Here is a 16,927-nt window from a genome sequence, read left to right as displayed (position 1 = left end):
AGTAACAACTCTTTCCAATTTATAATGGAAATCTAGTTTAAAAATGCAACCTAAATATTATATACAAAATATTTTTAAAAAGAAAATATTCATCTAACCTGTAATATGACAGCTTGCAGGGTATGGAGGGATAATCTGGCTCCTGAACGTTGATAATGCTTTAAGCACTGGTCTAAAGCCCTTTGCGGTGCTAATTCAAGTACTAATGCTAGTGGACGTGGACATACACCAACCAGAGGCACAATGTGTGGATGACGTAATGAGAGTAGAATATTCACTTCTTGTCTTGCTGAGCAGTACGCTTTGCAAGCATGCTGAAGTGGATCTCGTTCCCATTTACTCTGCAGAGCCTAGAAAAGCAATAATAAGATTTGTATAGACATCACAGTAATTCATATCAAGCTTTAGATGATAATTTTCTTTCTACGAGTCTTATTAATGAGTATAGAATCTATTCCTATTTACTCTGTAGGTCACAATGACCAAAATATGTTACTATGCCGTCATGAAAATCATAGCAAATGTATTAAAGTCAAAACAAAATAATAATGATTCAGTATAAGAGGAGTGATGATAGAATCTAGGGTATCAAGAAATATTTGGAATAGGTGATAGCACATTGAAAATGATTTGTAACAATATTGTAAAAATAATTTAACCCGATATTTCTTCATTCATAATGTGCACATATTCATATAGCCAGAATCAAAGGGGCAATCACAGTAACTTGTTATGCAAGCTTTCACAATAATATTTAAAATATATATAGCCTCACACAAAAGAGGGAGAAAAGTAAAGCATAATGAAATGAAAAATATTGTACAATACAGATGAAAATTTTAATTAAATGATGAAAAAACAAATATGGGTCCACGATCTATAATCCAGCATCTTTCATCCGGGAATATTTTTCGGAACTAATCAAAGAACATTCATGTATATGCATGGTCTTCATGTAATAGTGCATGATGCTTTACTGTACTACATAATAGCAATAGGCTAAGACAAAATAAAATCGACAAGAAACTACTTTAATAAAGTAGACTTAAAATGTATGATACCAAAGGCTAACTCAATTAGAGTTGTTGTAAAAAATCAGTATATTACACTTAGCAGAACTAGATTAGAGAACAAAAAACTTGGAAGGTGGCCTAATCCACTCTGTCCCACCATACTGTCATTAGCAGTAATTTGTTATTGATGACTAAACACAAATGAAATGCTTTTCCTCTAATGCAACATGTAGGAATTTTCAGGGATATGGTAAGTAGAATATTTCTGATAACAACATCTTTGCTAAAAGCTCTCAGTATCCTTGGTTATAACTTGCACGTGTAAATATGTTCATTTATTCGTTATAACCAGCAAAGAAACGTCAACAAAAGAAATGCTTTCTGTTTTTGACAGCGTTTTTAGGAAAAACATGATATAAAATTGCTTTTATTCCACTTATTTTTAACATTATTACATAACCAGTACTTGGTAAGATATCTGTTATTGCAAAAGCAAACCTTTACACAGATTCGTAAATACTTTAAAATATATTCGTTTGTTCGTTATGATTGGCGATGGAACTTAAAGCAAGGGTTCCAGTTTTAGGCGGTGTTCAGCAAAATCATGATATAAAATCTTTACTTAATTTATTTTGGATTTCTAAGTATACAGCAAAAGCAAGCCTATACACTGATGGTTTTGTAATTCACCAGTCATCTTATTCAGCAGATATGACCTAAATTCATTAAAATTTGCTCTAATTTTCGACCTTTTCTTATCTGAAGGGCTTGTTTTGCGCGGAAATATATGGAAAGCAAATTAGTTACTGTATATCATGAATTTGCATACATGGAATACTGTATTGGCTATGCATAAAAAAAAGTTTTGAACATTTCTAAGCCTCATGGACCTGAGTTTACTTGTGCATGGCCTCATGGGCCTCTGTTTAATATTATTTCCCGCTTACCCAAATTCCACTTTTCTTTCACAAAATAAAATTTAGAGCTTTATGATATACAAGTAGAACAGATCTCCATGAAAATTTATACAATTGCTGACATCCCACAGCCCACCCTCCCCCGTTATCCACCACATGTGAAGTTTATTATGCTGAATCCCATACTGCTGCTACGTCAGCAGTCCCCAGGCAACTGGAGGAAGCAGTAGGGCCTACCAGAACTGTGTCACAATCGCTCGCCATTCATTCGTATTTCTAGCATGCCCCCTTGCCCCTCTCACATCTATCCTCCTATCACCGAGAGCTTTCTTCACTCCATCCATCCACCCAAATCTTGGACTTCCTCTTGTACCTCTCCCATCAACTCTTGCATTCCTCACCTTCTTCAACAGACAGCCACTTTCCATTCTCTCTACATGGCCAAACCACTTAACACATTCATATCCATGCTAAATAATTTCTTAAACCCGTTCTCGCCCTCACTACTTCGTTTCTAACCCTATCTATCGAAATACACCAGCCATACTCCTCAGACGCTACATCTCGAACACATTCAATTTCTGTCTCTCCGTCACTTTCATTCCCCACAACTTTGATCCATAAATCACACTTGGTACGATCATTTTCTCATACAGAACTCTCTTTACATTCATTCCTAACCCTCTACTTTTAACCACTCCTTTCACTGCCCCAACACTTTACAACCTTCATTCACTCTGACGTACATCTGCTTCCACTACACCATTTGCTGCAACTGATCTACGTCCACAGATCTACATTGTATAAATAAGAGGAAGAACTTGTACTGAAGAGTTATGCTTCCAGATTAAGAGAAACTAGGTAACCATTACCATAGAAAATCCTGTATTCTTAATGAATCTTTAAAGACAATTAATACTGCAGAACTACACTACTTGACATGAACTATCTTAAAAATGTATGCTTTACAATTCATAAAAAATGCTTTATTTTTGTATAACTCACTTTGTAAGCGACAATAGCACTTTGATTTGCAATGGTGCCAGGATCAACAGGTTGTAGCATTTTCAAAGCTACATCCATAGGTGCCCCACTAACTCTGTTGCGACAAGTACCCTGGAAGACAAATCCAAAGCCACCTCTTCCTAAAAGCTTTCCTTGCTTGATGGAATCTGGCCGAACTAAATACCGATCACCTAAATCTAGGAACACCTGTAATAATAATAATAATAATAATAATAATAATAATAATCAGTAATAATAATAATAATAAAGCAATCAATCTACAGAGATATTAAATATAATAATATACCGTAAGGAAACAAACTTGAATTTTTCATTTAGTTTCAAAGACATCACAGATTTAATATTCACAAATTATTAGACTAAAGATATATATTTAATAAAGATCTTAAAAATAATAAACATACAGTGTCTGGTGCAACTTGAGCCAACAGGAGATCAGCATGGAGTGGGCATGGAACTGAGCGAGCTGTATATGCAGCTAATATACACTCTTCAACCATGAAGGAGTAAACCACAGGAGTTACTTCTTGAACCCCAGAACTTTCTCCCTCATTATTTCCAATGTTATCCAAGTCAGGACGACCTTCGGCTGATGGCTTGCGACTGAAAAAATAGGCAAAATCAAATTAAAGCACAGAAGATTTTTTCTTTAGTGCATGTAAGAGATTATCTGCACACTGTCAAATGTTAATGAAACTAGCTAAAATCATGAACATTTCATGGGTAAAGTGATGTTCTAAGTATCTTTAATAAAATATAGAATAATGAATATAATTTTAATATAACTTATGCAGTAATATATTTTTGTACTGATCCTAAGTCGAATTGTCAAGAACAAATATTTGGAACTTAAACATGATCAATACAATTAGTATTTTTTTATGTAGTATTTATATGGAATTATATGTAAACATAAAACAATACCTTTAGATAGAAATTACAATGAAGTCTGGTAGTATTCAAAACCCTATAAAACTTATCTAACAGAAAAACACGAGGTACAGTATCAAAATTCTAAACTAAGTGAAATAAATTTTCACAAGACTTTTAAACTATTAAAGCTGGAACAGAAAAGTCCCATCACTTTATAACATGTCAATACCACAAAGAGAAAACATTATTTCACATCTGAACTAGTTGCAGATAAAACCAACGGCTTTATTCGCCATGCTCTTATTTTCTCAAAAAATACGTAAAGTACCACATGACCCTCTCATAATTTGAAAAACACGTAGCAAACGTAATAACATCAAACTCTAATGGCACACAAAAATCTAACCACACAACATACTGTACATAAATTGTTACAATAATACCAATCAAATGCAAAGACATTACAACTCTTTTATTTTTCAATCAAATTATGAACCCCCTATTTAGAAAATTATTTACATGAACTTCAAAGCCATACTGGAGATAACTAGCTGAGTAAGAAATAATTAGGTGACTTGAGACCTACAGTGTAAATACTGTATAGTATTAAAGAAGAACCAATAAAATCTGTTTCCCTAAAATAAAAAAATTCCTTTCCAGACTAACCAACTTTTAATATAATAATTTCAATTAATTTGCTACATTGTTCTTTGAGAAGTGTCGGTAACAAGATCTAACTAAAAAAGAATTTTTATGTGTATTTCTACTGCTACTACAGACCCCTTTAATATCAGCAGATGGTTGATAGGTGGAACCACCATCACCTATTTGCAGTATCTCACTTTTGCTTTAAAAAAACCACTGTAAGTGGGGAGATGGTTGGGAATTCCAATGAAAATCAGATAAGTATTAAAATGATAAATATTATCATAAAACCTATATATTTCATTTCAGTGAATTTAACTGAATTTCATCTTCTTAATACCACATTTAATGAGATGGAGGGACAGCAGTAATACAGACTAGGAATATTGGACCACAGAATATAATTCTTAGCTTGCCTCACATGTGGTAAGGGAACAACTACCATATAATTGTGATACCCACTTGATGAGATAAGGTTGATAATTAATACTGTAGTTTCTTTTGATAGAAATGTTACCCCAAATGAAAATGGGTTTAGCAGACAGCTCTGTAAATCAATTGACTGAATGAATTCATAGGGAGTAATATAGAACAAAACCAGAATTTTAATAATAAAATTTGTTATTTCTATACTTGCCTGATGTTAATATTGCTTTTTATCCAGAAGCTGTTTATTGTTTACCTCAAATTTTTTTTTAAATGTTCCCATTTTCTTACCTTACAAAAAGGATATATGCCTCTAGTAAAGTAATGAAACAATCTAGCAATTAATGGTGAGGAGAGCCAGCAATTTCATGGTACTGTATTCAGTTTTTCAATAACATTGGTGAGAACACGTTATTCAGTTTTTAGTCACATCGGTGAGACCAAGATGTATCCCCCTTCCAGATTGTGAGAAGTGTTAATTACATTTTAATATGTCTACCTTGTTAGATTTGTTAGCATTCATGCACAGGGAAGCACTGTTTTCTAAATAACTGATGTGAGGTGTACGATATCTCACCGGTCTGTCTGGGAAAGTATGTTTCAAGTTCAAGTGTTTATGGGATTGAATAGTTCACTATGCAGGGGTAAAACTTCTACGTCGTAAACGATCGAAGACTGAAAGAACTGTACTGTAATTTCTTAGTTCAAAGGGAATTCTAGAGAAGAGAGTAGTTGTTTATTGAGGCGTTGGAAATGATATGACATGCCAATTCTCACTAACCAGACAAGTTTTGTTAGTGATGAACCTTAAAAAGACCTCAAGTCATTTAACTTTCTTCATAATTCTCAGAAGGCCAGTGAGTCTTTGCTTGTAGGCAGTAAGTCTGACTTGCATGCCCGATTGCTTACACTAACTTGACTTCAGGTATGTTTTGTGCCCTCACCTGATATCAGTTTTTATTATTTTCAATATAATAGTTTTTTGCCCATAAATTACTATGCCATCGCAAACAGTCAAATTTAATGTTGGAGTCTTTCTTACGTTTGTTAAAATATTGTTTCTGTCAACATTATTGAAATGACAAATGTAAAATTACCTAAAATAAAACTAAATGCTCCTGCCAAACAAGCAATGTCAACCAGTTAAAAAACAGAAAACTCTTCTTGGTTCAACTTCCAAAAGAAGAGTGACATTATTATTACAAGCTAAGCTACAACCACAGTAGGAAAATCAGGATGCTATAAGCACAAGGGCTCCAACAAGAAAAAATAGCCCAGTGAGGAAAATAAATAAGGAAGTGTATAATCTATATGAGAATTAATGAACAATTAAAATATTCAAGAACAGTAACATTATTAAAATGATTCTTTCCTATATATATTTATTAAAAAACTTCAAACAAAACAAGAGGAAGATAATTAAGATAGAATAGTGTGCCCGAGAGTATTCTCAAACAAGATAACTCTACCCAAAGACAGTGGAAGACCTTAGTAAGGAGGCTATGGCACTACCAAAGACTAGAGAACAATGGTTTCAGTTTGGAGTGTCCTTCTCCTAGAAGAGCTACTTAACATATCTAAAGAGTCTCTTCTACCCTTATCAATAGGAAAGTAGCCAATGAACAGTTACAGTGCAGTAGTTAAGTCCTTGATCGAAGAAGAATTGTTTGGTAATCTCAGTGTGGTTGGGTGTATGAGGACAGGAGAATTTGGAAAGAATAGGCCACACTACTCGGTGTAAGTGTAGGCATATATTTCCTACCATACCTTGTTTGCCTTAAAGGTCATGCAAATATCATAGACTAATTTTTTAAGAATGCAAGGTGATATCTGACATATCAAGCTCGACTAACAATAATGTAATGCCGTAGTATTCCTCAAAAACAATATACCCTCACAAAATTCGTACATTGAAAGGACAAGAACTTGCTTAAAAAAAAAATAAAAGAGATACAGTGCTGTAAACAGATAATGGTGGTAACAACTACTGACCACCCGCAGTTACTAAAGGGGCTAATAGTACAGTAGTAAGAGTACTCTAGAATAAACTCTTGGGATTTTAGATTGTTACCAAGGCTTTGCTTCAAGAACAATATAGATCCATTGAAATCGATTCATATTGCAAATGCCTCATGTGAGTCTTTTATGCTTATCCAACTGCTTGTATTAATATCAAAACTATTCTTGTGCATCAGCAATCAACAATGAAAGTCTAATTTGATCAAATAATCTTCAGTTTATGGGATTTAACAGCATAAAGAAATCATACTGAAAGCATTACAGTAAAGTATTTGTAATACTGTTTGCATTAAATCTTTACTATTTACTACAAGATTTTAAAAACAGCTACATACTATAATGTTTAGGGAATCTTACTTAAGCAGTTTATTTAGGATAAACTATCTGCAAAAAATAAACTCTGTAATTACGTTGGAGTATTTTGTGTGCTGATTATATTGTCATATGTATTCCATGCTGATCTCAAAGATATTGGTCCTTGTAAGCTAAAACAAAAGAGACAGAATTCAGTATTAAAGAAATGTTTTATTCGAGAGATACCTTTAAAGATTCAGAAATCACCAGCCTTTTCACATCTATTCAAAAGTTGTTAGTTAATGCTTTCCCTTTAGATTTTCTATGGAAAATATTCCAAACTCAAAATCATAGGTGGAAAATAATGCTTACTTAAACAGTAAAACCTCCTTATCTGCAGCCATTTCATTCATAACCCCATTCCCCTGGATTTTTAATTCCACAGATAATAGGCAATTTAAACTCTAAGAATGTCTTTTTTTTTTCACAGCACTGAATGTACTGTACTTTAACAATAACATAGTACAGTATCTTATACTGGCAACAACAATATCCCTATTTGGTCTCTCAAATACTTAAGTGCCTTTTAAACTGTTAATTACAAAAATACAAGTATAATACAGTGAGCCCTTGCTACTTCGTGGTTCGACTATCGCGGATTCACCACTTCGCGGATTTTTTTCATAACGCATGTATATACATATATCGCGGATTTTCCGGAAATTTCGAAAATACCGCGATATATGAAGACCCCAAATACGTATTTCGTTAATTCCATTAATACTGTAATTAGTAATATCTGCTCTTACTGATGGTTCATTGCATTACATATGACATATAATTCAGTACAGAAAGAAATAAAACACGAAAAGAGAATGTGATCATACGATAATTCAGTATACAGTACGTAGTAAAATTAAATCGAACATGAAACGCAAATCAGATGCAGTCATACCGTATTTGAATGGTGTAAGGCTGCTGATGGCTACTACTACAAATGTAATGGATGTGCATCTTTTCCATGAATCTTTTGTATGTATACGTACGTAGTACTGCATCCAATAATATTCTTTGTTGCAAAAATCACATCTCGAATAAGCGTACATATCCTACAACCAAACAAGCATAAAATAGCGTACGTAAAGCTGTATACGTAGTACCTTGTATTTGAATTGGTAACTACTACGTAGCATGTAAGACAGACTGTGATTGGTTCAAGTGCTGATAGATGACGAATCAGATCCCAAGTTTTGAAATCTAGCCTGTGATTGGGGTTTTGACCGCTTTTCCAACCCGCAGCATCCTTTTGCGGCCACTTTGTTTGCCGCTCTCTCGCCGGGTAGATGCTGCTACGTTACTGTGAACTTTAATCTGTGCTGTGCGTGACTGTTTTAAGTTGAACTATTTGTAGAACTTTCTGTTTAACCCCTACTGTACAATGGCTCCCAAGCGTTCTGCTTCTACTAAGGCTGGTAGTGAGCCTAAACGCCACCGAAAGATGATGACGATTGCTGAGAAGGTGACACTTCTCGATATGTTAAAAGAAGGCAGAAGTTACGCGGCCGCAGCCCGCCATTTTGGAGTGAACGAATCCACCGTTCGCTACATCAAGAAGGACGAGGCGAACATTAGAAAGACGGCTGCCATCACCTTTAGCAGATCAGCGAAGCGAGTCGTCACCACGCGTAATAAAACGATCGTCCGTATGGAAGGTGCTTAAGCAGTCTGGATTGCCGACTGCCGGAAGAAGAACATAGCCTTGGATACGAACACCATCCGAACCAAGGCTTTGGGCTTGTATGAGAATTTTGCGGCAAAGGAACCTCAAGACGACGATGGTGACCATGCTGAAGAAGACGAAGATGATGTAGATGAACCTCAACCAGGGACATCCACTGATTCCCAGCCTCAGAAACAACGTTTTTCCGCCAGCAAAGGATGGTTCGCGAAGTTCCAGAAACGCTTCGGCCTGAAAAGCGTTTCCCTGCATGGCGAGGCTGCTTCCGCTGACACTACCGCTGCTGAAACTTACGCGAACAAGACGTTCAAGAACATTATCGCTGAAGGTGGATACAAGCCGGAACAAGTGTTTAATATGGATGAGACCGGCTTGTTTTGGAAGAGAATGCCGTCGCGAACTTTCCTGTTTAAAGAAGAAGCCAAAGCCTCTGGCTTTAAAGCGTTCAAAGATTGCGTAACCCTCGTGATGTGTGGCAATGCTGCTGGATTTTTGCTAAAGCCGGGGCTTATTTACAAGTCGAAAAATCCTCGCGCTTTGAAAAATAAAAATAAGAATCTCCTTCCCATGTACTGGATGCATAATCAAAAAGCATGGATTACGAAGATGCTGACCTCCAACTGGTTCCACCAGTGTTTTATCCCGCAAGTCAGCAAATATCTCGTAGAGAAGGGCTTGCCATTTAAGATCCTTCTCCTTATGGATAATGCTGGTGCACACGCAACTGATCTGTCGCATGAGGGCATTCAGGTTGAGTTCCTGCCACCCAACACCACGTCATTAATTCAACTGATGGACCAGGGGGTTATCAGGGCGTTCATGGCCCTCTACACGAAGAATACCTTGGCGGACCTCGTTGCGTGTGTGGATGCTGCCCAAGATGATGAGGATGAAACTTTCAATTTGAAGGCGTACTGGCGGAAGTACACAATAGCCACGTGCCTGCAGAACATCCAGAAGGCACTGCAAGAAATGAAACCTGCTACTGTCAATGCGAGCTGGAAGAAGTTGTGGCCCCAGATTGTTTACGATGACGAGGGATTTACACCTGCTGAGATTCAACACTCTGCAATACGCAAATCTGTGCAGTTGGCTGCGATAATTGGAGGTGACGGGTTTGGCGACATGACGACTGAAGACGTTGACAAGTTGTTGGACTGCCATTTCCAGCCCCTAACTGACGCAGACCTAGAAGACCTGACGAAATCGGCCAGTGAAGAAGACAGTGAAACACAGGAAGAGACCCAAGAAAATGTCAGAAACGGGCTTAACATTAGAACGGCTTGCCAAGCTCTGCAACCTTGCGAAGGAGTTGAAAGAAATGTCGCAAGAGTGGGACGAGGATATGGTTCGTTCTATGCAATTCTGCAACAAGATCGATGACGACATGACTTCCTACAGGATGCTCTTCGAGCGAAAAAAGAAGCAGCGGCAGCAACTTCCGATCACAATGTTCTTCCAGCCTCGCAAAAAGAGCCAGTTCCTCCTGCTACTACGCCTTCGGAAGAAATTGAAGAAGTGTCCCAGGAAGAAGTTGAAGAGGTGTCCCAGGAAAAGACACCTCCGTCTGAAGAGACGTAAAATACTATCATTGGCTGCACAGTAGAAGACATCATCAGCTTCATCATCATCATTTCTACTGTGCAGCAAATTCATCGCCATCATCATTCAAGTTTTTCTTCAACTTCTTTCGTGGTGAGTACAGTAACAATCTTTATTTTTTTTATACATGTTTTACTTTAATATTCTAACATTTTAATATTTGTGCCTGTTTTAGTTTAGTATGCATTAAGTTAAAGGGAAGGTTTTAAAAGTCTGAATATACATGTTATAACCTATCATATTTTTTTGTTTAAAATTTACATTTACGTACGTAAAACAACTCTCTCTCTCTCTCTCTCTCTCTCTCTCTCTCTCTCTTGTAAATTGCTTTCCTGTTTGCTACGTATGTACTGTATGATTTTATATAGATACGGTAAATAATATTTGTAATAACATATTTTCTAAAAGCTTTTACTGTAATATCATTATTTATCACTTTCATCATGCGCGTTAAATGCCTTCATTTGTTTATTACGATCGAAGATGGAGCGTACTTTATGACGCCGCCGTTTCAGGCGGCGTCATAAAGAAAAACATTTCATTTGGAAGTCCTAAGAAAAATTAAGTAAAACATTGGTAATAACAAAATCAACATACTGTACTGAATAATCAATATAATCGATGCAAAAACTAACCTAGACACAGATGTGTAAACGCGTTTGTTTCTTCATTATGATCTGAGATAAACGTAAACAAAACATTGGTTGCCATTTTTTATCATGCTTTTTGGCGTGTTTAGGAAACGCATGATATAAAATCGCCTTTAATATTTGTGCCTGTTTTAGTTTAGGGTACTGTAGTACATGCATTAAGTGTTCTGTACATTAAAGGGTAGTTTGTTAACAGTACTACGTACAAGGGAAGGTTTTAAAAGTCTGAATATACATGTTAAATAAATACGTAAATATGGTGTCCCTACTTCGCGGATTTTCACCTATCGCGGCCGGGTCTGGAACCTATCTACCACGATAAACGAGGGCTCACTGTACTGTATATCGCTGTACTGTAAATTGCTGTAGTAATAACATGATAATGTCCAGTATGATGATGAGGAGGATAATAATAATAATTATAATAATAACAGTAAAACAGTAATGAAAAAGCAAACAACTGCATAAAAACATTATCACCAACAATGCAAACTATTTAGTGCTGTGTGTCCGGTCAAAGCATACCCATACTTCATAAGGATATTACCAATTGAAATTATCAAGAGGTTCTAAATACATACAGTATATGTTTTTAAAACTAAAGTTCCTGTGATGGAGCTCGACCACTGACTACTACTGACCTAAGAAACAAACACCTGCACAAATAAAATTAAAGCCAGACATATATATAAGTTTATTCCCAATTTATCTCTCTATTTCTCAAAAAGGGAGTAAGGTTATTTAAAATGTTTTTATTTCAAGTTAGTTTCCTTTAAAAAAAATGGTGATTTTAGAGTAAAAGAAACTATAATTAGAATCTATATAAAATATTTTATTTTCTGGTTACTCTTATTTGCTAGGGTAAAACTGTATATTCTTTCTAGAAGAAAACCCTTTAACTATATCATAAAAGGATAAAATTAGGTACATGCAATGCTACTTACATCTATTTTATCAACTGAATAAGAAAGCTAAAGGATAATTTTCTTTCCCTTTAAAACCAGAAGTCTCAGAGTGGTGAAGGGGACTTTCCTTTGGCTCTGGGAAATTGGATAATAAGACTAGTTCCTGGAAGACTGTTTCTTTGATTTTCCTTTTACTAAAATTTAAAATTTTTTTACCAACTCTATCTTTATGAGAACAATCTACCAAACTCTCAACTTCCTACAGGCAATAAAATCACACTATTGAAAAAGAAAACCATCCATCTTCATTCAAACAATTGGTCATGTATAAGTGAATTACCGTCCATAATTTTCTAAATTGGTAACAAATGTTTAACAGTGCATAAGTGAATCCTACATTACCGAATCAGCAGATAAGGAGGTCAGACTGTACTTTCCATCTTATAACCCACTGCAACATTCAATCCCATCTTAACTAGTTTCAAAACAAACCTTGAAGTAGTCGATTCTGCTCCAACACCACTGTCTCCATCGGATGTGTACGATTCCCGCGAGCCCCAACTGCGTCTTGGAAGTTGAGGGGACATATTATTACCACCTGCTGCTCCAGCTGGAGATATACCACCACCTATACCTCCAGCATTTGTTGAAGAAGTTGACGACCTTCCGCCAGGTTGTGGCGAAACTCCGTTAATATTAAGTGAACCCAAATGACCCTGTCAAAAATTATTCAGACATCAAAATATGCATAGTTTGTAAAAGTTGCAAACAATAAGGAAAAACAGCTAATACATTTTTATGAATTTTATAGACCTGATACAAACTAAATAGCAGTGAATGGATAAGTACAAAATTAATATTGAAATTAGTTATTCAAAAGTGTCCCTTGTGTAATACAGTACCTGCTACCATGCTACTGAATGTAAGCACAATAGGAGAAATTGGAGCATGGGAAAAAGATGAACAACTAAACGATATAAGAAGACTGTGTGGTATATGTAATGTAAAAAAGAAGGTAAGGGAAGCTCATCTGGAATACTAGTCATGTAATAAGAAGGGAGGAGGTGGAACCAATCAAAAGAGTTAAGAACATGCCAATGTTGGGGGGGGAGGAGGAGGAGGAGAGTGAGGCATCAGCAGATCAGGTGGATGGATGTGGTGAGGATGAATATGGGTGAGGTGGAACTGGAGAAAGAAGATGCGAGGAATAGAAATAAATGGAGAAAGTTGACTCAAGCAGCCGTCTCTCCTACACAGTGGGACTAATATGGATGATAGAAGAAGCAGTAGAAGATATAATATAAAGTTTTAGAACTTCGTAGCAAAATCATTTGTACTTTACAAATTTCAAAACATGTTATATTTTGAAAAGAAACATGACTAATTCATACAGTATTCTTTCCTTTAGAAATTAAAAAAAAAGAACTAAATGTTGTCTCCTATTAAGTATTGTGGTTAAAAATAAAATTGGAAGGAAATTGTAAAATATGTAACAGATTTTCCAGTCTTCTAATGGTCTTCTCACCCTTCACCATATTCATGACAAATAAGACCAAAATACTTTCACCAATTTCATTCAGTTCTGCATTTTCCAAGCAAACTTCAACTTTCATAATCCTCTATGACTTTCATGAAGTGTTGTGTAATCATGATTTGACGTCTTATGTTAATTTGGTCTCCTGGACTTTGTACCGTCTTACATGGAAAGTTTTTATTCCTGTCATTAAAGAGTCTGGTTCAAATTTTCCTTTTTTCCATTGTTACCATATCTTGGTCAACTGGGTAGCAGCTTGAAATATACAGTATTCAGATTTTAAAAATTTTAAAAATTAACTATCTTAAATTGTTGTAACAGCTGTAACTATTCCTTCTTTTTGCATTTTCTTGCATTAGCTAGTTATGCGTCATTTTTGTTGTGCCCTGTAACACAATAGCCTTTATATTGTGTTTGCTTACATTTTCAACCGATTGCTATTTGGGTTTTTTTATCCCTAAAAACATTAAAATGCTTAGCATTGAAATTAATTTATAAGATTCATAGTTGAAAATAGTTTCTGTGTTACAAAGCTCATGATAGTTTCTGAAAATTACCAGCTTGTGGGACCAGGAAAAGTTAATTAGTGACTGGAATCCGGATGGGTATATATACAGGTTTGAGTATGGAAAGTAAGATACTTTATTGTCAAACCTCAAAAGTAGGCATATTAAGAAAAGAAAACTTTATTGAGATGAAATTGCTGTGATGAAAAACAATGATTGTGTGAAATTAATGTAGCTATACATTTAAGTGTTGTTAATTGGACAGTCTCTTAAAACCTCCCAGAAATTGTGATTGTAGTACTGTTTATTGTGGAGCAATTTACACATACAATAAACTACTGTATTTTCATTATGTTATCTGTGTTACTGTTACAGCCCCAGGATTACTTTCATAAGTCACTAGCTTCCCAATTTATTCATAACTACATTACGTAACATAATTTACACTGTTAAACCTGACTTTATGTTAATAATAAGAAGAATGATTAAAACAGTTATAATCAAAATATGAATTTATTACTTTTGAAACTGTAAGTGCCAAGGTTGAATCCTTGATCATTCCTTTTCAATATAAAAAATCTTATTCTGTTTCATTAGTAATTACTATATACAGTACATGCTTGTTTCATATTCTAGAGATGTTTGATCATGTAGATTAATCACTGTATAAAACACTTTACCCCTTAAAAATAAATTTGAGCATAAAGTTATGATGTATAGTACGTAATTATATTTGTTACTTGTTCTATGAGACGTCTGGCAATTAATAAAATGAAAGGTTAATAGGAGGGGAAACTTGTAAGTTATGAGAAGTTTCATACAAGCAAGTCCTTCATTACCATGGATAGCAAATAAAAGGGTATGCTGAAAATAAACTTTATCCATGACTTTGGCTGCTGGATTTCAGAAAATTTGAAGTCGATAAAATGTACATGGATTCCACAAAAGAGAGGATTTACTAATATTTACCTGTTGAGAATTCACCAAACTTCCCATCAAGCTGTTAGTAAGAATGGAGCGTTCTAAGGAGGAGGTATGTGAAGCATTCAGATCCTGAGAGAAAGTTATTAGTATTTCAATAAAAGAAAATGATTCTCTCCTGACTTTTCAAATAATCATTCCATAAGGTTTAAAGAAGACAAGAAATACATACTTTAGAATCATAATCTATTAACTTAAAGATGTGAGCTTCATGACCTTATAACAAATAGAGATGAATAACCTTTGCTTATCGTCATCTCACCTCATCTGGGACTAGATAACACATGGTAACTGCACTATGTCTGCTGGAGGACACTGCGGGATCTAGACATACTAGCATCCACACTTACCTCTTAATTATAACATTTGGATCAACAAAAGCAAGGTTACTGATCTCATATAAGCCATTTCCTTTAAGAGGGGCCCTCACCTATTCCTGTCTGTAAGAAAACGACTTTTGTAAGCCATGTCAAACTTGAGATTTGATAAAAACTGGCCTAAAATCTTACCACAGATTACATCTGTCATATCTGTACTGAAAGTGTAGGAGGAAAAAAAAAAATGTGATAGTGTCTACCGTAAGATATAGTATAATGTACTGGATCCATGGCTTTAAGACCTTAGGAAATCCATCTGTAGACTGACCCTTGAATCAGAAACAGGCTCTGATAAGATGATGATTGGGTTGGATGCCCATGACAATGGACCTAGCTACTGAGTAGTAATCACATAACTCGATGCTTTGTCTAGAAACAAAAGGAAGAGTGGAGGGAGAAATCAAGCTTTATTGAAGACAACCCATCTCCATCATAGACTTCTCACGAATAGTATTAGAAATAGGACTAGAATTAACTTTATGCACTTTAATACAAGGAATAAAATTATAAGCATGAGGCAAGGATAAGCTACTAACCACTGTAGTTGTAGACAAAAGGCAGAAACTGAAACCCTATCAGCTACTGGCAAACAAGATATAAGTATCATCTGCAGAAGACTGGATAAAATTACAGATGATAATATATCTAAAACAAAATCTAAATGCAATGCAAACTGATCCATATAGGACTCAAGACTTATATTTATGCTATACATTTGAACTTTTAACTCTTATTGTTTATATCTGCACTGTTGTAAGACTCACAGAATACTATTTCACATTAAAATTAGTTCCAGGAATGTTACTTCACATCTTTTCACATTCAACATTCCTATCTTTAGTTATAGTTTTAACCAACCTCAGATAATTTGTCAAACGGAGCTTCATTACATTTAAACCTTTGATGAGGAATACAAATTAAATGTCAGTCAATAGTGTCTAGGTACAACCTATTAGTATTGCAATCCAAATGATACTTAGTTTTCTTAACAGGAGATGACATGACTAATATTCTGGGTACCTCTGTAACAAATTACCTAATATTCTGGATACCTCTGTAAAATTTGCAAAAAAATGGGGTGACTAACCGTAATCACAGATCAATAATGAAGCACTAATGTATGTGTGAGAGAGAGAGAGAGGACATGTCAATACTCCGCACGACTAAATCAATCTGATACAAAACCCAAATGTAGCATCCAGTACCAGCTCTTACAGTCTCTCCTGGGTGACATGGTTTAGTCATACACTGTGTTAGCTGGTCCCAAATGGAGGAAGAAGGCAATGAGATAAATCTCTTTTTGTCTATTGTAAGGTCATGAAAGTTGCACTTCTTGATTAATAGATTGTGATTCTATGGTAAGATTAATTTAAATGAAAGACAATTAGAATAAACCTGGTTAAATGTTAGTTACAAAACAG

General features: G+C 35.2%; 1 protein-coding gene across 12 annotated transcripts in view; it reads right to left on the bottom strand.

Moving 5' to 3' along the window:
• Positions 1-16,927, bottom strand: part of Lrrk (Leucine-rich repeat kinase) — a 638,733-nt gene that overhangs the window by 31,866 nt on the left and 589,940 nt on the right. For 10 of the 12 annotated variants that reach the window (XM_068364492.1, XM_068364493.1, XM_068364495.1 and 7 more), the window contains 6 exons: positions 15,118-15,201; positions 12,601-12,824; positions 7,330-7,404; positions 3,361-3,559; positions 2,936-3,142; positions 99-350 (listed from right to left, as the gene is read on the bottom strand). In XM_068364492.1, coding sequence (XP_068220593.1) covers positions 99-350; positions 2,936-3,142; positions 3,361-3,559; positions 7,330-7,404; positions 12,601-12,824; positions 15,118-15,201 — 1,041 coding nt within the window. The remainder of the gene's footprint in view (positions 1-98; positions 351-2,935; positions 3,143-3,360; positions 3,560-7,329; positions 7,405-12,600; positions 12,825-15,117; positions 15,202-16,927) is intronic. The other 2 variants (XM_068364490.1, XM_068364491.1) reach the window with 2 other exon arrangements.

This window comes from Palaemon carinicauda, chromosome 41 (assembly GCF_036898095.1).
Source record: "Palaemon carinicauda isolate YSFRI2023 chromosome 41, ASM3689809v2, whole genome shotgun sequence".
Taxonomy (NCBI): Eukaryota; Metazoa; Arthropoda; class Malacostraca; order Decapoda; family Palaemonidae; genus Palaemon; species Palaemon carinicauda.
This window is presented reverse-complemented; position numbering and strand designations above follow the sequence as displayed.